The sequence below is a fragment of the Amblyraja radiata genome, chromosome 4 (genome assembly GCF_010909765.2).
Source record: "Amblyraja radiata isolate CabotCenter1 chromosome 4, sAmbRad1.1.pri, whole genome shotgun sequence".
Classification (NCBI taxonomy): domain Eukaryota; kingdom Metazoa; phylum Chordata; class Chondrichthyes; order Rajiformes; family Rajidae; genus Amblyraja; species Amblyraja radiata.
Genome location: NC_045959.1, coordinates 55,156,448 through 55,183,088, shown reverse-complemented (window position 1 = coordinate 55,183,088; position 26,641 = coordinate 55,156,448). Strand labels below are relative to the sequence as shown.

At 42.5% G+C, this 26,641-nt stretch overlaps 1 protein-coding gene across 1 annotated transcript in view; it reads right to left on the bottom strand.

Moving 5' to 3' along the window:
- The window catches only part of stk3 (serine/threonine kinase 3), a 313,612-nt gene that overhangs the window by 29,205 nt on the left and 257,766 nt on the right, over positions 1-26,641 (bottom strand). The window contains exon 10 of the mRNA XM_033019460.1: positions 10,643-10,818. Coding sequence (XP_032875351.1) covers positions 10,643-10,818 — 176 coding nt within the window. The remainder of the gene's footprint in view (positions 1-10,642; positions 10,819-26,641) is intronic.

Sequence of the window (26,641 nt, the reverse complement as noted above, 5' to 3'; positions counted from 1 at the left end):
ACCTGCCTGTTTCAGTGACAGACACCCGCCGTCAGTAAATGAAGACACCCCCATCTGTCTCCCCCTCCTCTCCCTCGACTCCCCCACCTTTCTCTCCCAACTCCAGTCCCGTCCCGACCCCCTGGGAAACTGAATAGAGCAACAGTCAACTGCTGCCTGTGCGCTGATATGACAATAAAGGCTACTTTACTTTACTGAGTTAAAGAGTTCCCACGGTAGACTGTAAAACTGGGACCCTGGTTCTGGACTCCCCCAACACCGGAACCCTTCTTCAGACAGCCTAATCGGAATTGAGTCTGAAGATGTGTCTCGTCCCGAAACATCAGCTTTTTTTCTCCAGAGATGCTGCTTGACTCGCTGAGTTACTCCAGCTTTTTGTGTCTGTCTTCGGTTTAAACCAGCATGTGCAGTTCACTCCTTACACGGGTCTCTGTACAACATTGATTGGTAGCGTTCCGGACCCCTGGACCCGAGGACTCCGACCTGTATCTCTCAAAGAAGTACATGTGAAAAATTTCTCACGGACCATAAAAATGCGTAACTTTTCAGTAAAGTCCCTTTTAAGTCCCTTTTAAAGATTATAGTTATTTTCTTGAATCTCATTAACATAACTCATGAATAAGTTGATGTCCATATGCGGATGCAAATCTTTATTTTTATTTATTTTTTAAATTCAATCCCACGCTTATGGTCAAACTGAGTGTTGCGGGGCAATTTTTTTTTACACAGAAGGTGATGAGTGTCTGGAACATGTTGCCGGGGATGGTGGTGGAGGCAGATACGATAGTGGCATTTAAGAGCTTTTAACATAGGCATATGGATATGCAGGGAATGGAGGAATATGGATTATGTACTGGCAAAAAAATAAGAGTTGGTCCTGGCATCATGCTCGGCACAGACATTGTGGGTCAAACAGCCAGTTCCTGTGCTGTACTGCTCTATGTTCTATGATTATAATAGCTTATATCATTTTAATGGTGTACAAAGCGAAGAGAGCTCCCAAATGTGTTTGCCCAGAAATTCACCCGCTTTTAGAAATATTAAATCTGTTAGATTGCAGTGTGCACACTTTATCCTACTTCTGGAATTTGCTTCCATGACATTAATGGAACTGAATTTTTGTGACATAATGCTTCACACAGATGCATTTATTAAGCATGTTTAATCCTATCATGCGGATTAAATCCTCTAGGCACTTATCTACTATAAATCATAATTTATAGAAAATAATAAAAATCTGTATGTTCTAATTGATCATGAATAATAAAATAACTGTCAATGAAACTCAACACCAAAGGCCCTACACATCATTTCAGTACACCATGCCACATCATCAACTTGTGAGATCACTTCTTGAAATTTGCATATGGAATGTCAACATTTCTCTTAATTTAGCTGTGAACTCATTGGCAAAGTTGTGTTTTTTAAACATTGCAGTTTATCATGTTCCTGGAGAAGTTAATTTTGCTCAATGATAAAATATTTGACAAACTGCTTAGTCAGCTAAAAGTGCAACTTCAGTAAGTCAAACTCCGGCTGACAAGACAGATTTGCTTGGCTCGAGAATATCGTGAAACATATCCTCTGGCTCACGTCATTCTAGCAAATCAATTTTGCTGAAATAAATTAACAGAACTTTTTAACTGTGGAAAATGATCACAAATCTTAATAGATGATTGCACATTTAGCATAATTCATTTCACCACAAAGCAAATGTCATTTCGAAGTGTGAAGTGTATAATGGTTGGACAGAGGACTAACTCAGTAGCGCACAGCAAAATAGGCTGTAAAGTGGATGAAAACATTATGATTCATTTAATGAGTGTTTTAGTAACTGTATTTGCCATCTTATAAAGTGATGCCCCCTACTGCCTTTTAACAGCAAGTTACTGGCTCACTAACAGTTCTTCCCTGTCAACATGTATGAGTATCTTTCAGAGGAATAGCTATGTAGGAGAAACAGGTCACTTTTTCTTCAGTCTGGAGAAGGGCCTCGACTCAAAAAGGTCACCTATTCCTTTTCTCCAGAGATGTTGCCAGACCCGCTGAGTTACTCCCGTATTCTGTGCTCTCTTCAGTGTAAACCAGCATCTGCAGTTCCTTCCTACACAACTTTTTCTTCCTGATATTCAGAGTTTTCATGTTGTGCCACACATTAAAAATCTGCAGCCGAGGAAACCAGAAAAGTTTGTGAACTTCTGAATTATATGAAAAGTGATGTCAAATGGCCACATGAAAAAGCAAGGATATTTTGCCTCTTGGGTTGTGAAATTAAAGACCATTGAATCTTGACACACCTTCATTTTTTAACAGGGAGCAACTGGGAAAGTAGTAGTTTTAGGGGCAGCATGACCTGATATTTGCTTTAAATGTTGTATTTTCTGACATTTAATCCTTTGCATATGTCCCTCCAACTACTTAATGTTGCTTTTCCTTCCAATGCATCCAAATTTCCACTTCAATTGGAAAGACTATGAAACAAACTTCTTATTTTCAAATATTGTTAGTATCCCAATATATGTGTTATTTTTGGACGTAATTCGATATTGTTAGTCTTCAGGAAGAGCATGCATGATTATATTTGGAACATGATATCACTCTGATTTTAATTACAATTAAACATCTTGGAATTCACTGACAAATGAGCTGGCATGTTTGGGCCATTATTCATTTTGAGACAAATAACATGCAACACCTGAGAACTGTACTCCAATTCTAGAGCAGACCTCAACATGCTGGGGAGAGCGTGGGACACGAGCTGTTTTGATGCCCACACAATGAAAGTTATGATGGGTCAGAATGAAAAAGTGCACAAGTATTTACGGTATAACAAAAATAAGATGCCTTCTTATACTGTTATCAACCATCAACCCCCCCCCCCCCCCACCTCCCTCAAATGCACACACAACTTTCACCATCTTAGGCAGTGAGGACTTTGAATCTTTGAACTGGAGAGTATTGACAGAGAAACTCATTCAACATTACACCATAACTACAATAACATATTGTAGTTAACATTGCACAATAACATATTGTAACATATTGTCCTGCCATCAGGCAAGAGATACCGTAGCATCAAAGCCAGCCCAGACTACCAGACTGCTAAACAGCTTCCTGCCACAGGCTGTGAGGCTGCTAAACAGTCACTCCACCTAATTCTGCTGCTTTGCACTGACAATTTAATAACTCTCGCACTGGCCACTCAAATCAGCTGCCCTGGACATTTTAATTACAGTTTTTACTGTATTTTAATGTTGCTGTTTTACCTGCTTTTAACTATTTATACTGTTTCATCAGTGACTGGATTGTTTTTGCTGTTATTATGTGTGAAATGTTTAGGTTTTATGTGCGATGCTCCGGTATTCCCTGGGAAACGTCTTCTCATTTTGCATTTAACAATTGTTGCTTTGCAAGATGACAATAAAGGTTGATTGATTGATTAATATTTTATTATTTTATAGACCCTTTCAGGTTGTTCAGCTACCTAGTAGGCAATATAATTATTTTTTACCTTGTAGTAAAGGTAGTGGGAAATGTGGTAGCTAATTTTCATGCAGATAAATTCCACAAACAGCAATGCATCCAATAACCAAATAATCTGTTTTTATTGAGGGATTAATATTAGCCTAGACATCAGTGATAACTTCCTTACTTTTCTTCAAAATGATACCATTGAATCTTTCACATGGGTAGACCTGCCTCAATTTAATAAATTCTCCCGCTTCACGCATTGTAGACTTTCATAACTTAATATGCCTCAATCTTTTAAGAACTATAGCATGTGAAAAATTGTATCTTATCCTTAAATTATAGCAGTCTTTCTTTCTGGTCAGAGTACACATACAAGGTTACTTTTCCATACAAAACAAAATGGGTTGGTATTCTTCCAAGGCAATCCTTTGTGATTAAGGATGTCTTGCCTCCACTCTGGTTTTGTAGGATCTATGATAGCTAGATGGTTAATTAGGCAAATGTAGGAACTGCAAATTCTTCCACACATGGGACTAAAGCAGGGGTCGGCAACCTATGACCCCCGGGCTGAATGCGGCCTGTAACCTGAAATCATCCGGCCCGCAGGTGTATCTTTTCCCCCGTGATTATCCGGCCTGCAGACTTTCGTCAGATCCACTACCTCCCGGGCCTGAGGCCGCGGCGCCCAAGCATGGTGACACAAGGAGGTCTGTGCTGGCGGCCGCAATGGTGGAGCCGCCAAGCGCCGGGTTCTGGCTGTACCGCATCCTGCGCAAAGCCGCCGGCACGGCCGCGCACCTTCTGTTCCTGGGCTTCACTGTCGGGATCGAGGTTGTCAATAGGCTGGGGACGAGTGAGAGTGAGTATTTGAGCCACCGCCTTCAGGACAGGCCAAGGCAATGGACCGTAGATACATCATGTTCGTGAGCGCCCGTAACTAGGGGCCAGTGCTTCGGGTAGTGTCCTCGAAGGGGCGGGATCTATGTGGACACGTGATTTGATGCCTGCCATCCGGGGTGGGATGGGGGTGGGATCCATGTGTACACATGGTAGATGTGGCCCACCATCCACTGACAGACATGCGTCCTGGCCCCTATGCAGAACAAGGTTACCAGCCCCTGGTCTAAAGGTAGGTCTGTGGGAGAATCTGGAAGGGGGGGGGGGGAAATTGATCATGAAGTGATGCACTCCTTTCGCTGCTTGTGCGTGGCTTCGGTATGCTCTCAATCCATGGTCATGAGGGTCTCAACACTCCTCAAATGCTCCTTCTCCACAGTCAGATGTTGGAGTGTTTATTGTGCACTTTTGCAAAATGTGCACTTTTGCAAGAAAGGTTTTTTTCTCTGTCCACCTGGCAAGCTTCTCCCAGGATAAAGTACAGAATAGATTATCTGTTTTGTGAGTGGGTTGGTATATCAGAGGTGCTATCATGTGAATGTACAATTTCATGAGTGCATCCAGATTAACTGGTATCATTTAGATTCTCCCTGTGAAGACAGTGAGATTGATGGTGCATAAGGAATCTAACTTATTCTTCCAAGTGAATTATTCAGCAAGAGTTTAAGCTATACGTAACAATTACTAGTAAACGTTCTTCTTGTACTGTTATTAATCCCCTAAATGCAAACAACCTTTCAACTTAATAAGTATGTATTTTTATCTGTAAATTAGAGGAAAACACTAACAGATAAACACATTTGAACTTGCACTTTAACAATATTATGTTCAATAGTTTATTTTATATATCCTTGAGCACACTGCATTTCCTTAGTAAGGAACCTCAACATCTTGCAATTTTCGTGCTATGAAGTATTTGATTGTGGTTTCTGACTAGCTTATAATACTATGAAGTAACTATGAAAGGCATTGTATCTAAAAATAATACAATTCAGGTGTCAGTTTATGGATACCAGAACAATAACTTGGACCCTCCAAGAAAAAGTGCCCTGAGACAATTCACAGGAGTGCAGTGAGATAAATCTGACACTGAGCCAATGGCAATATTACAGGAGCCAAATAAAACTTTGGTCAGAGGTGGATGTGATGGAGCTCTGAGGGAGGAGAGAGAGTGGAGAGACAGAGACATTTAGGAAGGGAAATTCAAAGTTTAGACCGAGACAGCTGCCAATGATAGGTCTAAAGGAGCCAGGGATAAATATGTGGAGGAATGCGAAATAAAAACAGAGCATGTTGGAAATGCTTAGCAGATCATACAGTGGAAAGTAAAATAGAGTTAATGACAAAAGTCATGGACCTGTAACGTTAACTCTTTTCCCCTCTCCGCAGATACTGCCTGATCTGCTGAGTAGTTCGAATGTTTTCAGTATTTTTTTCAAAATTCTATCACGTGCAGTTTCTTGCTTCATGGACATCTATGTGCTGGCGAGATCGGAAAGGGAGGGGGAGGATCCAGAGGTTCGGAAAAGGGTAAATAGGACTAGAGAGGTCAATGCGTGGCGCATTACAAGGTGGTTGAAATGGGTTCCAATTCATGGGACACGCATCAGTACTGGGGAAAGAGATAACTGTTCAGGAGGACAGCTGCCAGAGGACGTGGTAGTGACAGGTACAATTAAAATGTTTAAAAGACATTCAGATAGGTACACGGATTAGCAAGATTAAGAGGGATATGGGCCAGGCGCAGGCAAGTAAGATTAGCTTGGTTAGGCAATTTGGTTAGTGCAAACGAGTTGGCTCAAAGGGGCTCTTTTCGTGCTGAATAGATCTTTAAATCTGCGATCTCACATGATCTCACCTTTCAACTACTGGCTTTCTCTCACTCTTAATACTGGCCATCTTTTTTCTACGCTCTCAATCCTGATGCAGGGTGTCGACCTGAAATGTGGATCATCCCTCTGCCTCCACAGATGCTGGTTGACCCAATGAGTTCCTCCAAACGTTTGCTTTTTTGATCCTTAAAATAACAGTTAGGCTTATTTCAAATAACAGGGAGGAACTCATAAAATTCCAAGCTACAAAGGATAAAGTATTGTAGAAGCTCATGGGGCTAAGCATGGACAAATCACCAGGACAGTCCAAAAGAATCAGCAGTGCTGGTCTATAAGGCACAGACTTGTATTTCTGTAGCACTTTCAGAGCTTCAGGTTGTTCCAATTAAGTACTTTTGAAAAAGACATCATAGCAATTATGGCTGCCAATTTGTGCATAACATAATACCGCAAAGAAAAATATGATAATCAACAGATAATTTGATTTTAGGAATGACGACTGAGCGATAAGTATTGGGAGGGATAATAAGGAGGATACCTAATCTTCTTTTAAAAAATACCAGAGGATATATTATGTTCATCCATCTGACATCTCATTGAAATTGTGGCATCAGTGACAGAGCACAACTGCTATCAACCTTTATGTTGGCATTTTAAGTTGTGAATTCCACATCTTCAAGCTGAGAATGCTTCATACTGAACCATAACTGATCTGGTATATTGATATAACAACGACTAGCAGTGATGGACAATATTCCTTTTCTGAAGAAGGGTTGAAGACCTGAAACGTCACCTATCGATGTTCTCCAGAAATGCTGCCTGGCCTGCAGAGTTACTCCAGCATTGTGGGATTTTTTGTACACTAGCATCTGCAGTTCCTTGTTTCCACACTTCTTCCTTTTCTATTACTTGAAGCAAAATGGTAGCTCATATTAATTAGATTTAATTGGGAGAGACACCTGGTGCTTGTATTCATCAATGTTATGCTGTAACATGGAGCAGGGGAAATGTGAATTCTGAATAACACTGTATCTGGCAATTTGAATATTTTAGAAAAGTATATCTATATTTTCTGGCCAGATGCCACAACTCTAAATGCTGACTACCTGACAGCTGAGTGCTCTGAAAAGTGTTATTTTTTAACAGCAACAAGCTCATTGACCAATGTCAGATCCAATGATTTTTTGTTTTCATCTCTAAAGGTGAATTCCACACCAGACAGAGGAGCAAAGGAAGGACAACAGCAGAAATTCCTTCTTCATTGGTGTAACAAACAATGTGCTGTGTATTGAAAAAACAAAAATGCTCGACATTACATCGCGGTACGGTGGCGTAGCAGTAGAGCTACTGCCTTACAGCGCCAGAGACCCAGGTTCAATCCTGACTGTGGGTGCTTGTATGTATAGATTTTATACTTTCTCCACGCAACCGCGCGGGCTTTCTCTGAGATCTTCACACTCCATAGACGTACAGGTTTATAGGTTAATTGGCTTGGTATAAATGTAAATTGTCCCTAGTGTGTGTAGGATAGTCTCAGTGTGCGGGATCACTGGTCGGTGCGGACTTAGTGGGCCGAAGGGCCTGTTTCCATGCTGTATTTCTAAACTAAATTAAATTAAACTAAAACTAAACTTAGATCACACCCTGGAACCATTTGGATCCTCAATTATTATAGCATGCATATGCTTGTAAGCCAAAACAACTATAAAACTAATTCACCAAATCTTTTTACCACGTTTCTCCACACAAATTACATTAATGGTCATATCCAATGCGCTATTATTATTCCGGAATTAAAAAGCTCAATGTAACATTTCATTTCATGACATATAAGACTATTGAGAGTTTCACAACTTGTACAGGATTTTGGTTACTGCTGCAGATGCATTGCAAGGAGCCACCCCACCCATGAAGCAACATTTTAATTGATCTTATTTAGACTGTCCAGTAGTGTAGCTTCAAAGAAAATGCAATATATTTGTAAGTATTTTCATCAGGTGAATAATTCTCTTCGCTAGCGAGGGAGATGGATGAAGAAACAGTGGAAGATTAGTACCACTTCTGACTCACTTACTGCTCAGGTTGTTCAGTGTTAACTCCGAGGATGTTTCCCTTCTTATCAACGTCCTTCACCTTCTTGTTGACGGCTGCAACTCTTAACTTCTAATAACCCTTCTATTTCTGTCATGCTTTGTATTTGCATCTCTGAAAGTCTTTGCATGTTTCTAGATGTGATTTTTTTTTCTCATTCTGCGTTAAATGGATTTTCTATTGAACTTTTTTTCTATTTTTTCATTAGTTATCTTCAATGGGATGTACATTCAGTGGTTAGAAGTGAGGTCGTGATTAGAGTGTATGGAAATACCGTGGGTGTTTCCAGATCATGCTACATAGAGCTCTTGCTACAAGATGAAAGACGTCTGTTAAATATTTCATCTCACATCCTCCACTTTCTCAGTCCTGAGATTGAGGAAAGCCAGAACTCAAAAAGCTGCGCAGAAATTTACACAATTGAACATTTCATCGAAGAATAAAATATCAAGTGTGATATCAGTATTCAAATCCGCAAGTTACCTCACAACATGAAAACAGGTCCTTTATCCCAACAAATCAACATTGATCAAGATGTCAATCTGCACTAGTCCAATTACCAGTATCTCAAGGAAACCACATATCGTTTCTCCTGTATTTGATATAACCATTTATCACTTCCCCATGCTCTCTGCCCTTTTAAACACTTCTGCATGCATGTTTATTGCCTCATTAGTCTTAATGACATGTTCAATAAAAAATGCTTTCAGAAACTCTGAAGAAAGAGCTTTATAACGTGCCTTGCAGGATAGACTAAAGCACTTTCAAGTAGTGATTTTTGAAATATAGTCAAATGCACAAACCACTCATACGAAATCCACTTCAGTCAAATAATGGACCAGAAGAATGCTCTGATCCCAATCACTGCTGGCATCTTTGGACGCACTAGACAATGCTAATAGGCCTGAATATTTTTTTTGATATTAAATAAAATGTTGAATATGCTTCTGCTAAATTGAGGCAAAGGATGACATCCATCTTAGACATCTTCTTCTTAAGCCCGTTGCTCCTCTAGGGAGCATAGGCCATTGACAAATGTCCTCCACCTCACTTGGTTGTTGGCAGTTCTTTCGAGATCTCCCCAGATCAGCCCACTCTCAGACATTTCTGTCTGGACACCTCTTCTCCAGATGTTCCTGGGGCGACCTCTTTTCCTTTTTCTTTGTGGGTTCCATTTCAGGGCTTGCCGGGTGATGTTTGTGGCAGGTTTCCTGAGGGTGTGTCCAATCCAACTCAATTTTCTCCTTCAAATTTGTAAGTCAATGGGCTCCTGGCTTGTTCTTTTCCACAGGTCCACATTGATTACTTTGTCTCTCCACCAGATGTTAAGTATTCTCCTAAGGCAGGTGTTAATGAATGTTTGCAGCCTGTTTGTAGTGTGTTTTGTTGTTTTCCATGTCTCTGATCTATATAGCATCACCTGTTTCACATTTGAGTTAAAGATGCATATTTTGGTGTTGATTGAGATGTGTTTGAGCTCCAGAACTTCCTGAGCATGTTAAACACCACCCTAGCCTTATTGATTCTACTTTTTATGTCTGCTTCTGCCCCTCCGGTGATGTCCACCACACTGCCTGGGTATGTGAATATTTCTACCTCTTCTAGAGCAGTGCTGTGCATAAGGACAGGATTGCTGATTTTGGAGTGGATTCTCATCACCATCTTAGACATTTCTACATTTTAATACTGGCTCCTTCTCCTCTCAATGCATCCAGGGGAATTTAAATTCACAACAGCTGAAAACTGCACTAATGGCAAAACACCCACGAAACGGTTGATTTCTGCTATAAGGCTGACCTGCTGAGTTCCTCCAGCAATGAGATTTTTGCACCAGTGACAGTAGTTTTCCTTCCTACAACACTGCAGTTTACTCTAGATATTAGTGATATCATTCACTCGATCACCTTCAATTCAGCTATAAGAGTTTATAACATGAATGACATAATCCTGTTGTAAAAAGCTGCTTTGGAAACAAAATTTGCAAAGATCCCACTTTCTATATAAGTTGTAAGAAGAAAAAATAATTATCACTGTAACAATGTTTTTGAATACAATGTATCCCAAATCCAGTATTAACAAAATCCTAGCATGAATGATATAAACCGATTTGCTATTTTTGGACTCATGTATTTATATCATATTAGCATAATATTTTACAATGAACAAATCCACATAGATCAAGATGTCACTCTGCACTAGTCCAATTACCACTATCTCAAGGAAACCACATAACGTTTCTCCTGTATTTGATGCATGTAGAAGGGACTATACAAATGACAAATGTGTAAGAGAATATACAAATGCATGTATAAGGGACTATACAAATGACTAAATTAAGAATCTCTACTTACAAAATCAAAATCCCCATCTTGTGGTACCTTCCAATTATCAGGGAAAATATTTCTTGATTTATGGAAAGGCTCCTGCAGATTCTGGTTACAATTTCCAAGAGGTTGAATATTCTTCTCCTGTTTGTCAAAGTAATCCATAAAGGCTGGCCTTTGTAACTCTTCTGTAGCATCATTCCCTGCAAAAAAAAGCAACATGTTCTTTTAAATGTCTAAAGAATTATTTGATTGTATAATAATAAAAACAGAGTAAAGAGCATGGAAACAGGCCCTTCTGCCCACACCGACCAACGATCACCTGCACACAAGTTCTGTGCTATACCAGTTTTGCATCCTACATACTAGTTGCCATTTACAGAAGCTAATTAACCCACAAACCGGCACATCTATGGAATCATAATCATAATCATACTTTATTAGCCAAGTATATTTTGCAACACATGAGGAATTTGATTTGCCATACAGTCACACCAATAAAAAGCAAGACACCCAAAATACATTTTAATATAAACATCCACCATAGTGACTCCTCCACATTCCTCACGGTAATGGAAGGCGAAAAAAATAGTTCAATCTCTTCCCTTTGTTCTCCCGCGGTCGGGCGCCTCGAGCCTTCCGCTGACGGGACGATCTTGGCTCCCCTAGCCGGCGGTCGGGCCCTCCGCGTCAGGGTAATCAAGCTAACACATCGGGGGGAACTCAGCTCCCCTGCGCCGAGTGATCGGACCCCGGGTCGGTGCTAGTCAAATTCATGTCGCACTTACCCATTGTGAAGATTATTTGTTGACATAAACCTTCTCACAAATAGTCAAATTCCACATTATAGATTGAGATATTTTTTTAATTACAGATAATCAGATACACTAACAAAAAACTGCACATATACGGAGTTATTTGGCCGGATATTTAACTAATACTAGACTAAGTGGGACCCGTTGGGTCCCAGCATCACACAGGAGGGCTGGTCATCCAACGCAATATTCCACCTCTCCACCAATTCTAATATTGGTGGCCAGTTGGGGGGGGGGGGGGGGCGGGGGGCTTTCTGGAGCGCTAGTATGGGTGTTGTGGGCTGAAGGGAATGGTTTCCAGAGGGCTAGTATGCAAATTGTGCGCCAAATGGATTCTTGGGCTGGCGTCTCAGTCAAATAAGCCTGTTGTGCTGGCAACTCACTCACTCGCGGCTGGTGGGCTGGTAGTTGACTCACGGCTAATCCTTGAAATTCTATTTCAAGCAGGGTATAAGGCCACCAAATTCAAGTGCAGTTTCTTACCACTTCTAGCAGGGTGCAAGGCCACCAAATTCAAGTGCAGTTTCATACCATTTGAAGTAGGGTGCAAAGCCACTAAAGACAGCGAGTCGTGACCTCTCCCTCCTCCATCTTGCAGAGACTGAGCCACACCCATATTTCCGGGTTTTATAACCCCCTCCCCCCACCGGAAAAGGTGTGGCTTTCATGGAGTGATTGACAGGAGAGAGATTCTCAACATTTAAAAAAAAACTAATAACACTTTTATTTTTCATTGATGGGAAGAATTCTCTGCATCTGCTCAGCGGAGAGGGACTGAGTAAGATGGCCAAAAATCACAGCCGTAAGTGGTAGCGTTTTATCTAAAATCAATATACAGTGCAAACAGGAAGTAAGTGCATTTACAGTAGTGCCTTTTAACTTCAAGCCAAAGCACCCAAGCCACCATTTGCAGTAAGTAGTGCCTTTTAACTTCAAGCCATTGCATCCAAGCCACCATTTGCAGTGAGTAGTGCCTTTCAACTTCAAGCCACACCCAAGCCACCATTAGCAGTAAGAGGTGCCTTTCAACTTCAAGTCAAAGCTCCCGCCACCATTTGCAGTAAGTAATGCCTTTCAACTTCATGCCACCATTTGCAGTGCCTTTCAACTTAATGCCAAAGCACCCAAGCTACAATTTGCAGTAAGTAGTGCCTTTCAACTTAATTCCAAAGCACCCAAGCCACCATTTGCAGTAAGTAGTGCCTTTAAACTTCAAACCACAATTTGCAGTAAGTAGTGCCTTTCAACTTCAAGCCAATGCACCCACGCCCCCATTTGTAGTAAGTAGTGCCTTTCCACTTCAAGCCAAAGCAACCAATCCACCATTTGCAGTAAGTAGTGCCTTTCAACTTCATGCCACCATTTGCAGTAAGTGGTGTCTTTCAACTTCAAGCCACACCCAAGCCACCATTTACAGTAAGTAGTGCCTTTCACATTCAAGCCAAAGCAACAATCCACCATTTGCAGTAAGTAGTGCCTTTCAACTTCATGCCACCATTTGCAGTAAGTGGTGTCTTTCAACTTCAAGCCACACCCAAGCCACCAATTGCAGTAAGTAGTGCCTTTCAACTTCAAGCCAAAGCAACCAAGCCACCATTTGCAGTAAGTAGGGCCTTTCAACTTCAAGCAAAGCAACCAAGCCACCATTTGCAGTAATAGTGCCTTTCAACTGCAAGCCAAAGCTCCCGCCACCATTTGCAGTAAGTAGTGACTTTCAACTTCATGCCACCATTTGCAGTATGTAGTGCCTTTCAATTTCAAGTCACACCCAAGCCAAGCCAACCGGGGGGGGGGGGGGGGGGGGGGGGGGCGGGGCGAGCTTTCTGGAGCGCTAGTATGAACCATTTTAGAACAAATAGACATTTCTTTTGCAAGCTTTAGAACCAATAGAGACACTTTGTGCAAGCTTTAGAACCAATAGACATTTTTTGCAAGCTTTAGAACCAATAGAGACATTTTTTTGCAAGCTTTAGAACCAATAGAGACATTTTTTTGCAAGCTTTAGAACCAATAGACATTTTTTTGCAAGCTTTAGAACCAATAGACATTTTTTTGAAAGCTTTAGAACCAATAGACATTTTTTGCAAGCTTTAGAACCAATAGACATTTTTTGCAAGCTTTAGAACCAATAGACATTTTTTGCAAGCTTTAGAACCAATAGACATTTTTTGCAAGCTTTAGAACCAATAGACATTTTTTTTGCAAGCTTTAGAACCAATAGACATATTTTTGCCAGCTTTAGAACCAATAGACATATTTTTGCAAGCTTTAGAACCAATAGAGACATTTTTTTGCAAGCTTTAACCAATAGAGACATTTTTGTGAAAGCTTTAGAACCAATAGACATTTTTTTGCAAGCTTTAGAACCAATAGACATTTTTTTGAAAGCTTTAGAACCAATAGACATTTTTTTGCAAGCTTTAGAACCATTAGACATTTTTTGCAAGCTTTAGAACCAATAGACATTTTTTTGCAAGTTTAGAACCAATAGACACATTCTGCAAGCATTTTAGAACCACTAAGGGCACTTACATTTGAGTAGACATGTGTTCAGTGTTATTCACAGCTCAGAGAAACGTGACCCTCTGCCTTCCTCCAGCTTGCAGTCACTGATTGAGGCACACCACTTCCTGGTTTTATAGTCCTCCCCCTGCCGCCAGCGGGGGCAGCAGAGAGAATGGGGAATTTTGTAAAAACATTAATATCTCTGTCATTTTTAATCGACGGAAAAAATCCTCGGCACACATGCGGCGGAGGGGGGCTCTGAGCAAGGTGGCCAAAAATGACGGCCGTAGGTGGCGGCGTTCTCTCGGAAATCGCAGCACAGATGGCCAAAACCGGTCAAGAACAGACTTTTAGTAATATAGATAGATAGATAGAAGATAGTAAAACCATTGAAGACAGCATTCTTTTAAAATTCATTGTTGCTCTGCTGCAGGACTCATTGTTATTACCACATGCGAGTGACCTTACATCAGGGGGTAGAATATTATGGAGAAATTCCTAAGGGATAGGACTTATGTACATTCAGAAAGACAGTGGTAATTAAGGATAGTCAGATAGAACATGGTGAGGGAGGAATGACAGTGGGATGGAGTGGATCAAGAGAGAAAAAAACATAGACACTGTAGGCTCCTTGAAATTAGAAACCCACCTCCCAATTTAATTCCTATCCCCCCCACCTTGTTCTTTACATTACCCACACACTATACCCCACTGAATCTCCTATTCCGTTCCTTAACTGATTCCACATGGCCATCATTCCTCCCTTATCTAGTGCCACTTAGCACCTTCCTTACTTAGACCTTCCAGCAGCTGCAGCCTCTTTTGTCTCCATCTATCTCCTTCCAGCCTCAGTCTCTACCTCCATCCTCGTCCAGGTCCTTGTCCCTTGAAATTGGCCCTGCTGCCAAACCTATGTGATAACTGATATACAACAGCCCCCCCCCCCCCCCTCCCCATTAAAAGAATCCAGGCACAGGCAACCCATTCCTCTACATGAAGTTTAAGAACTAGAATGTCAGCATACTCTTGGACAACCCCAACAGTGACACACCTGAACATCGTTCTGCTGTGCCTGCGCAGGATATTTTATACCTTCTGAAAAGTATGTCACAAAATTCGGTGCCCAAAGCTAGAAATAATAATCCAGCCATGATCTAATGCATCCTTTACAAGTTCTGGTTGCACCTAAACTGAGGGGCACCAATTTTATTGCTAGTGTTGCTTCGGAGGGTTTCAACTAGTGTGGCAGGGGTTGGGAATGGAAGTAGATGGCCAGTAGGTGTACTGATTGAGAAGAAGGTAGAGGTTAAGTTAAGCGAGTCCAAAAAGAAAAAAGGGCAAGGCCAGGATAAGCATGGCAGGAATTATGATCCTTATTGTATTTTTTTGAATGTGTGTATCACAGGTAAAGCAGCTGAGTTTGCAGCCTGGATTACTACATGGAACTTTGACATTGTAGCCATTCCAGAAAATTTGGTTGTGAGGGGAGCAGGAATGGTAGTCAATGTTCCAAAGTATAAATGTTTCAGATGTGACAAATAAGGATGTAAAAGAACTGGAGAAGTTGCACGACAGATTAGGGAGAATGTCTCACGGCTACACTAATTGAGGATATCTTGGAGGGCTCATCCAGGGCCCTATGGGAGGAACTCAGGAACAAGAAAGGAGTAAATCTCAAGCAAGAACAGAAACGTTTGCAAATACTCAGCAGTCAGGCCACATCTGTGAGAAGAGAAAGAGTCAGTATTTCGGGTCAGGGATCTTTTGTCACAACTATACAGGGAAACAAAAGATGAGGAGGGTAATGTCTCATATAGGGAAAACGGGGGTGACCATGGGGATAGACTGTAAGTAATAAATCTGGACCATGAGTGAATGGAAACAGTTAGATAATGAGAACCGAGACACAGATGTAAGTTGTGAAATGCTGAGCAGGAGGATGACAGGTGGGAAGAAGCTCATTCCTGTACTACACTGTTCTGTTCTATGCAGTGGCGGACTGGCCAGGGTGTCAGCTTGCCCGATGGCAAGTGGGCCCCTGATGAAGTGGGCCCCTGATGAAGTGGGCCCCCTATATCAAGTGGGCCCCTGATGAAGTGGCCCCCCTTTGTCTCCTGGCAACCATATTTTTAGACCCAGTCCGCCACTGGTTCTACGGCCCATGTTCCATGAGACCTTTTATCAAGGTCAAAAACTTGTTTATCTTTATACTCCAAGCTTATGTTAATGAAGCCCACGATAGAAATTTTTTTTTGAGCAGGCATGTTCACTTTTCCACCCACCTTCAAAGATTTGTGCATTTGTGGAATCTGTGGAATTCTCTGCCTCAGGTGGAGGCGGGTTCTCTGGATACTTTCAAGAGAGAGCTAGATAGGGCTCTTAAAGATAGCGGAGTCAGGGGATATGGGGAGAAGGTAGGAATGCGGTACTGATTGGGGATGATCAGCCATGATCACATTGAATGGCGGTGCTGGCTTGAAGGGCCGAATGGCCGACTCCTGCATCTATTGTCTATTGTCTATTTGAACTCCCCATGATCTGCTAACCACACCATTAAAATTGGCCTACTTAGTTTGAGGTGCATCACTTTATTTTTCCTTGCAAAGTTCATCACTTGTGCTTTTCTGTATTACATTTCATCTCCTGTGTCTGTGCGGTTCGCCACATTCTTAATCTTCAAATTCTGTATGAAGTCTAGTCATTCATGAATATGCAAGACCTCCTCTACAGAACACAAAGCAGGTCCATCTTCTGAGGCATAGCTGCACAGCAGGAATTTTGTAAAACCATCTCGAGACCACGTCTTCACAGGCCACAAGATCAAACACTCTAAATTAAACTACTATTTTAAATTGTGAACTATGCCAGAGGCTGAATACGACAGCATGAGAGATGCACTGCCAGGATGCCATAAACAATGCCATTTTATATTTGATGTTTGAAATTGACAATATATATATATATTACAAGGAAAATAATATTTGTTGATAGTTTAAAACCAATCAAATAGAATAGAAAACCAGCCTGCTACAAATGAACAGGCTGGATAAATAATAGAAGCCCTGAAACTGCCATCCGGCATGTAAGAAGCTACATTCAGTTGAGTTGTCATCCTTAATGAGTCTGTCAGAAAAATTTTCAGAACATTGGCCAGGCACAGCTTGCCACTTCCCCTTTCCACAGAGATGTCGGGGGAAGAGCAGGAACAATCTTAATATTTCTGTGCTTCTGCATTAGTTCTCCCAACAAAACACACAAAGCAGGTAAAGGGTTTTAGTGCCTACTCATTAGGCAAAAATAAAGAAGGTGTGCAAAGTAGGACCGTAAGGGCCTGTCCCAATTGGGCGTAATTTGCGCGTCACGCAGGTGGCGCGCGAAGATTTGTGAATCCCAAAATCCTGGGGCGCTGCGCGCGGCCGCGCGTCACTGCCTACGTCACCACACACCATGCGCTTGTAATGCACGCCATTCGCGCATCGTGACGCGTAAATGATGTCGCGCAAATGACGCCCAAGTGGGACAGGCCCTTTAGTGACATTGTTCATGTAGAAACGATGTTGAAAACTGGTTTGAAACTGGCTATCTGGACTACACGTCTTCCCACCCTGCCCCCTGTAAAGACTCCATCCCCTACTCCCAATTCCTCCGCCTACGCCGCATCTGTTCCCAGGATGAGACATTTCATACCAGGGCATCGGAAATGTCCTCGTTCTTCAGGGAACGGGGATTCCCCTCCGCCACCATAGATGAGGCTCACACCAGGGTCTCATCCATACCCCGTAACACTGCTCTCTCTCCCCATCCCCGCACACGCAACAAGGGCAGAGTCCCTCTGGTCCTCACCTTTCACCCCACCAGCCGGCAAATACAACACATAATCCTCCGCCATTTCCGCCACCTCCAACGTGACCCCACCACTCGCCACATCTTCCCATCTCCCCCCATGTCTGCCTTCCGCAAAGACCGCTCCCACCGCAACTCCCTCGTCAATTCTTCCCTTCCCTCCCGCACCACCCCCTCCCCGGGCACTTTCCGTTGCAACCGCAAGAAATGCAACACCTGTCCCTTCACCTCCCCCCTCGACTCCATTCAAGGTCCCAAGCAGTCGTTCCAGGTGCGACAAAGGTTCACCTGTATCTCCTCCAACCTCATCTACTGCATCCGCTGCTCTAGATGTCAGCTGATTTACATCGGTGAGACCAAGCGTAGGTTGGGCGATCGTTTCGCCGAACACCTCCGCTCAGTCCGCAATAACCTACCTGACCTCCCGGTGGCTCAGCACTTCAACTCCCCCTCCCATTCCCAATCCGACCTCTCTGTCCTGGGTCTCCTCCATTGCCAGAGTGAGCAACAGCGGAAATTGGAGGAACAGCACCTCATATTCCGTCTGGGGTCCTTGCGTCCTTATGGCATTAACATTGAATTCTCCCAATTTGGCTAGCCCGTGCTGTCTCCTCCCCTTCCTTAACCCTCTAGCTGTCTCCTCCCACCCTCCCATCCGCCCGCCCTCGGGCTCCTCCTCCTCCTCCCTTTTTCCTTCTTTCTTTCCCCACCCCCCATCAGTCTGAAGAAGGGTTTTGGCCCGAAACGTCGCCTATTTCCTTCGCTCCATAGATGCTGCTGCACCCGCTGAGTTTCCCCAGCTATTTTGTGTACCTTTGAAACTGAATTAGCAGGATGGACAGGAGTAGAACATTGTAGATGTAAAAAACACTTCATGGGCACCCTCAGGCCAAGGTTGCCAGGCTTCTGAGATATTTAAAGAGTCTTGGAGAAGATTTAAAGTCTGTGTCACAGTTAGGGCAGAAGATGCTTGATAGAATTTGGGGAAATGTTGTTTGTGACAATGTGTGTTCCTTTACACTTTAGTGCATAGCCTTTATGTGGTCTTTCCATTGGGGTGCTCAGTGCCTTCCTGAATTCTCTTTTGAGCAGTCACAGACCTGGAACTCCTGCAAGTCACTGACAATGTAAGATCATTTCAAGGATGCATTTTCTTCTGGAAATCAATAAACTCAAAACAGAATTGCTATTAGTTAGTCCAGAGTTGGGCATGCTGACAATGTGGCCTGCACATCAAGGCTAGTCGAGTATTATCATAGCCTTGTTGCTAGGGGAGTAACCCTGGGAGCGGATGCTGTCAATGGAAATGGAAGATAGTGTTGGAGATTTCCCAGTCCTTTAGGATGCCTACTGTAAGTTGTCCTTATGTCAGACGGATACTTGAGGGTGAGATTGTTGTTGCTTGGGAAACCATGAACATGGGGGCAGGTTTGGTTATAGAACACTCCTTTTCTCAGTCCAGTGAAGGCTGTAATGGCACACTTTCGGCAGCAGTGAATTATATTTTGAATGTCTGTCTTTCCTGAGAAATGGCAAGTGGTCAACATTTTCCAAGGTCTTGTCATGGACTTTGGTATTTGGGGGCTAGCATTGTGTTCCGAGGTCAGGGTGGTTGAGGCCTTTATTTTGTGCAAGGCCCATTCCTCAGTAATGGAATTAACATGACGCAAAAGTTGCACATATGCAAGCCTTTTTTGTGTAATGTAAGTCGATACCAGAGGTCAGGATAAACTCAGTTTTAGGGTGTAGTTTAATCAGTTTGTCTTCCATCCTATAGATTCCTCGACTTCAGAAGGAAGCTTATTAATGGCAAGGTGCAGTCATACTGAAAAACAAATAGGAGGATTGATGTGAGGGTTGATACCAGTCTGCACTGGTATTTAATCTGCAATTGACTCTTTGGCGAGAACATTGTAGATGTATAATGGTGACTAATATGTGAGGAGGATTCTCCATGATGTACTTGGATTTATGGAGTCATCAACAGTTGCTGTTACTTTGTGCTTTTTCCTTGGATATGTCGTGCTGTGACAATCCTGTATGCTCATGTTTAACAAAATCCACCATACGACTCTGGGAGGAGGATTTAGGCCATAGAGAAAGCAAAAAGGAGAATTCTTGCGATTACTTTCTCTCAGTTCAGGAGGAAGTTCCTCTGTATTTTTAGAAATTGGACTTCACCTCTTTCTTGAAGATAGTCATGATTACAGCATCATTAAGATTCCCTGACATGCTCTCTTCTTTCCAGATGAGGGAGAAGGACTCATAAATTCATGTTGGAAGTACTTCTATGGGTGGTGGGCAAGTGCAAGATTGGAGTGGATAAATAGCTATCAGACACATGACAAAAGAAATAGTCACAATGAGAAGAAATCTTCAAAATTGCTCCTTCTTTCAGTATAATATAGCAGTTTAGATATAACTGCTATATAACAAATGACTAATTTGCACAGTCAACACTAATTGAGTTCAGAAGGCTATCAAGCAATGGATTGTCTGCTTTGAAACTTCACTCGAACCAAGGGCCTTTTCAAATGTGACCAGTTTAAGATGGCATTGCTGGGCTATTTGTTTTAAACTGGAATGAGCAAGCAAACTTTTAGGGATTTTATTACTGCTTCAAGTACACATGGAAGACTGTCTGCTTCTCTGAAAGCAAAGACAATAGAGAAATGCAACAAATAGCAAGGTTAAAGATAAGACAGCTATCTATGGACCTTGGGAGCAAAGAAAAACATTAGCCTGTTTAGCCAGTGATAATGTTGCAGTAAAACAGACCAACAGAGATCACAAGGTGCAGTGAAGGGATTAATTGTGGACAAAATATAACCCTCCATCTTCTGTATAATGTAAATTGATTATTTTGTGTTGCGCCATTACTTCATTAAATTATGGAGTTATATACAATCGCAAATTTAATTACTCTGCCTCCAGCGACCAATTGCCTATGGTCTGGACTCCCTCCCTATACCTGTATTTTCCCTGCTTCAATACGCACCTCAACACCCATTTATTTTATTTAACCTGTCCTAAATTAGCTTTAAGTGGCCTGGTGACAATACTGCCACGAAGAGCCCTTTTTACTGAATAAATGAACATGTTTTCATTGAGTACTATTTCCCAGCTAAGGAAACATGTCAGAAATATTGCTACGTCAATAAAATAATTCAGGTAGTTTAAAACCAGATTGCCTCGCTTCAGTGCAGGCTGATTCGCATGAACTGAGAAGTCACGAACAGGCATTCAGGTCACGCCAAGACATAATGCAGCAACAGTCTACTGAGGAGTCTTCCAATCGTTGAGTTGCCTGTGGCAATTTTAACTGCAACCTTTCAACCCAATTTCTTCTCAGTTCCAGGAGAGTGTGGAAAGTGGCCTGCTACATTCTCCATCCTCATCCGTTCTCTCATAAAGACAGGCAACACTGTAGCAGGCAGGAAAGATATGTTTAAAATATTTACATTTGTTTACCTGAGTATTTGGGACCAGTGGATAGACAGTACAGGGCCTGCCCCACTTGGCACACAAATTACACGACCTCGTGGTCGCGTTGAGCCGCGACGGTTCTGCGAAGGTCGAGCGCGATTACATGCGTACACATAGCCGTCTGGAGCGCGTGACGTCATTTGAAAATGGACACAAAGCTGTAGTAACTCAGCGGGACCGGCCGCATCTCTGGAGAGAAGGAATGGGTGACGTGTCGAGACTCTTCTTCAGTCTAAAAAGAAGGGTCTCGACCCGAAACGTCACCCATTGCTTCTCTCCAGAGATGCTGCCGGTCCCGCTGAGTTACTCCTGCATTTTGTGTCTATCTTCAATTTTCTTGGCCCCGCTCTGGGAGTAGAGGTGCGGGCGGATCCGGACCGCAACGGCTGTGAGCCCCAGGCCGAGTTCGGCAATCGTTTGCCTGCTTCTGCTGCTGTTGAAGGTGAGACGTTGTGTCGCGCCAGGGTCTTGGGCCTGTCCCAATTTGGCCGTCAGTTCCGCGACAGGCCTTTGGCGCGCAAAGATTTAGTTCACTACAAAAATTTCGGAGCCACGCGCGATGTCACGCACAACTACATACCCCTCCGCGCTTCTAAGTGGGACCGACCCCGCGCGGCTATACGATGCCCGTGCGCCTCAATGCGACCACGAGGTCGCGTAATTTGCGTGCCAAGGACACTGAATTCCTGGACAGGCAGCGGGCTCCCAATAATTTAGTATCTGGGGTCTGGCATCCAGGAAGGCAGCACCTCTTGCCAATTTTTAACAGCATTGTGTGCTTTTTGGCAACATCTTTTAAAAGTCTATTGTATCAGTGCTGTTTCACACAATAAATGACTGTTGCATCAGCTGCAATCTTTATTATGTTGCCTTTCACCCAAGTAAATGCCAGAGACAGATAAATAACTGGTTTAAAAGAAACCCCACTCATTTACAGGAAACAGCAGAGAAGAAAACAAATAGTTGAAGGAACTAAGCACTGCATATACTTCTTTCCTTTTCATGTCTGCCTTTTAAAATGTGATTCGTCAATTTTGTTTTGTTCACTGGCAATATTGATAAGGTCCTACATGCATTTTATCTCATCCTTCTGCAATTCCAACTGTATTGATTTATATCAGGTGTCCTGCGAAAGTGTGAAAGACTTTGTTTTGAGCATTATCCAAGCAGATCATAGCACAGATGAGTACTTCAGGAAGTGCGAAAGAGAAAATAAAGAATGCAGAATATAGTGTTACAACTACAGAAAAAGCACAAAGAAAATTTACATGCATCTATTACAACACTGTCACAAGATTACAGGGCAAACTTTCTAAGTTTAAGGCTTTTAAAGTTACAGATAGTTTGACCGTGATTACAAGAACCATCCAATTAACTGCTTCACCACATGTTGGTATGTTGGTATGACTGAATTTGAAATTATTTATATCCATCTTTAGAACTCCACAAACAGGTTAATTTTGAAAGCACAGTGGCGCGGCGGTAGAATTTCTTCCTCAAAGCGCCAGAGACCTTGTCAATCCTGACAAAGGTTGCTATCAGTACGGAGTTTGTACCTTCTCCCTGTGACCGTGTGGGTTTACTCCGGGTGCTCCGGATTCCTCCCACACTCCAAAGATGTACAGGTTTGTAGGTTAATTGGCTTTTGTAAATTGTCCCTAGTGTGTCGGATAGTGCTGGCATATGGGTGATCGCTGGTCGGTGCGGACTAGGTTGGCCAAAGAGCCAGTTTTCACACTGTATCTCTGAAGTAAAATCTCAAGTCACTTATCAGTTCATGCTACTCTTTATAATTTATTGTTGCCTAGAATATTGGTATTTCTATTAATGGTTGGCAAACATTTGAGATTGACAGGTTGGAAAAGAGTTCTCCGAATGGAGCCAACTTGTGGCCAGATGTGGTAAATACATTGGGGCAAATAATAAAATGAATTAATAAAATTACAAAGGAAATTATGACCTAGATTTTGCAACCTGTGGCAGGATGCGCTCACCACTGACCTCAATGAAAGATTCATGGACATTTCAGTGATATGGATCTCTCCGTTCTCAATATCATTCACCAGCTGTGGACACATTTTGGAGTCTGTCAAGCAGTCTTCAAGAAAATAGGAATAATTTCCTTCCATTTTTGCATTCTTTGACTGTTACCTCCCTTTCCAATAAGCATAACATTTTAGGCAGAAGATCTTTGGGGAGTAGTGACAAAGGGTCTTTAAACTGAAGTGTTAACTTTGTTTCTCTTTCCAAAATAGTTTCCTTGATTGGTTGGAGTTTTTTTGGGAATGGATGAGATGGATTGGAGATTTAACTGAAGTCTGAAGAAGGGTCTCGACCCGAAACGTCACCCATTCCTTCTCTCCAGAGATGCTGCCTGTCCCACTGAGTTACTCCAGCATTTGGTGTCTACCGGAGATTTAATTGAGTTGTACAACAATATGGGGTGGAAAGGCAAATATTATTACCCTTACTGAGAGGTTAATATCATGGGAGAATATAAAAAAATTGCCTGAAAGGACTAAAACAGTTATGAGGATATCTACAAGGGTAATAGAGACAGAAATTTTCAATACATTAAAAAAATAATTGGATATGAACCAGCAAGATACTGAATGTCAAGGGCACGATGGAGGATCAGATTGGATCAGTCTTTGTTGGTCAACAAGACATCAGTTGTTACATTTTATGATTTTAAGAAATTCTCTGTTTAATTTTATTTATTGTTTAATTTTAATAATTCTGATTAATTATTGGAACATATTAAATAACATTATGAATACTTTACTGGAGAGTTACAAGGATCACCAGTTCTGAAAATCCCACAAATTTTAATATGATACTAGACTAAGTGGGACCCGTTGGGTCCCAGCATCACACAGGTGGGCTGGTCATCCAACGCAATATTCCACCTCTCCACCAATTCTAATATTGGTGGCCAGTTGGGGGGGGCTTTCTGGAGCGCTAGTATGGGTGTTGTGGGCTGAAAGGACTGCTTTCCAGAGGGCTAGTTTGCAAATTGTGCGCCAAATGGATTCTTGGGTTGGCGTCTCGGTCAATCAAGTCTGTTGTGCTGGCAACTCACTCACTCGCGGCTGGTGGGCTGGTAGTTGACTCACGGCTAATCCTTGAAATTCTATTTCAAGCAGGGTGCAAGGCCACCAAATTCAAGTGCAGTTTCATACCATTTGAAGTAGGGTGCAAAGCCACTAAAGACAGCGAGTCGTGACCTCTCTCTCCTCCATCTTGCAGAGACTGAGCCACACCCACATTTCCAGGTTTTATAACCCCTCCCCCCACCGGAAAAGGTGTGGCTTTCATGGAGTGATTGACAGGAGAGAGATTCTCAACATTTAAAAAAAAACTAATAACGCTTTTATTTTTCATTGATGGGAAGAATTCTCTGCATCTGCTCAGCGGAGGGGGACTGAGTAAGATGGCCAAAAATCACAGCCGTAAGTGGTATTGTTTTATCTAAAATCAATATACAGTGCAAACAGGAAGTAAGTGCATTTACAGTAGTGCCTTTTAACTTCAAGCCATTGCATCCAAGCCACCATTTGCAGTAAGTAGTGCCTTTCAACTTCAAGCCACACCCAAGCCACCATTAGCAGTAAGAGGTGCCTTTCAACTTCAAGTCAAAGCTCCCAAGCCACCATTTGCAGTAAGTAGTGCCTTTCAACTTCATGCCACCATTTGCAGTGCCTTTCAACTTAATGCCAAAGCACCCAAGCTACAATTTGCAGTAAGTAGTGCCTTTCAACTTAATACCAAAGCGCCCGCCACCATTTGCAGTAAATAGTGCCTTTCAACTTCAAACTACAATTTGCAGTAAGTTGTGCCTTTCAACTTCAAGCCAAAGCAACCAAGCCACCATTTGCAGTAAGTAATGCCTTTCAACTTCATGCCACCATTTGCAGTAAGTGGTGTCTTTCAACTTCAAGCCACACCCAAGCCACCATTTGCAGTAAGTAGTGCCTTTCAACTTCAAGCCAAAGCAACCAAACCACCATTCGCAGTAATAGTGCCTTTCAACTTCAAGCCAAAGCTCCCAAGCCATCATTTGCAGTAAGTAGTGCCTTTCAACTTCAAGTCAAAGCTCCCAAGTCACCATTTGCAGTGTAGTGCCTTTCAACTTCGTCGAAGCTCCCAAGCCACCATTTGCAGTAAGTAGTGCCTTTCAACTTCATGCCACCATTTGCAGTAAGTGGTGTCTTTCAACTTCAAGCCACACCCAAGCCACACCCAAGCCACCATTTGCAGTAAGTAGTGCCTTTCAACTTCAAGTCAAAGCTCCCAAGCCACCATTTGCAGTAAGTAGTGCCTTTCAACTTCAAGTCAAAGCTCCCAAGCCACCATTTGCAGTAAGTAGTGCCTTTCAACTTCAAGTCAAAGCTCCCAAGCCACCATTTGCAGTAAGTAGTGCCTTTCAACTTCAAGTCAAAGCTCCCAAGCCACCATTTGCAGTAAGTAGTGCCTTTCAACTTCATGCCACCATTTGCAGTAAGTGGTGTCTTTCAACTACAAGCCACACCCAAGCCATCATTTGCAGTTAGTGCCTTTCAACTTCAAAGCTCCCAAGCCACCATTTGCAGTAAGTGGTGTCTTTCAACTTCAAGCCACACCCAAGCCACACCCAAGCCATCATTTGCAGTAAGTGGTGTCTTTCAACTTCAAGCCACACCCAAGCCACCATTTGCAGTAATAGTGCCTTTCAACTTCAAACCAAAGCACCCAAGCCATCATTTGCAGTAAGTAGTGCCTTTCAACTTCATGCCACCATTAGCAGTAAATAATGCCTTTCAACTTCAAGCCAATGCACCCACGCCCCCCATTTGCAGGAAGTAGTGCCTTTCAACTTCATGCCACCATTTGTAGTAAGAGGTGTCTTTCAACTGCAAGCCACACGCAAGCCACCATTTGCAGTAAGTAGTGCCTTTCAACTTCAAGCCAAAGCAACCAAGCCACCATTCGCAGTAATAGTGCCTTTCAACTTCAAGCCAAAGCTCCCAAGCCATCATTTGCAGTAAGTAGTGCCTTTCAACTTCAAGTCAAAGCTCCCAAGTCACCATTTGCAGTAAGTAGTGCCTTTCAACTTCAAGTCAAAGCTCCCAAGCCACCATTTGCAGTAAGTAGTGCCTTTCAACTTCATGCCACCATTTGCAGTAAGTGGTGTCTTTCAACTTCAAGCCACACCCAAGCCACACCCAAGCCACCATTTGCAGTTAGTAGTGCCTTTCAACTTCAAGTCAAAGCTCCCAAGCCACCATTTGCAGTAAGTAGTGCCTTTCAACTTCAAGTCAAAGCTCCCAAGCCACCATTTGCAGTAAGTAGTGCCTTTCAACTTCATGCCACCATTTGCAGTAAGTGGTGTCTTTCA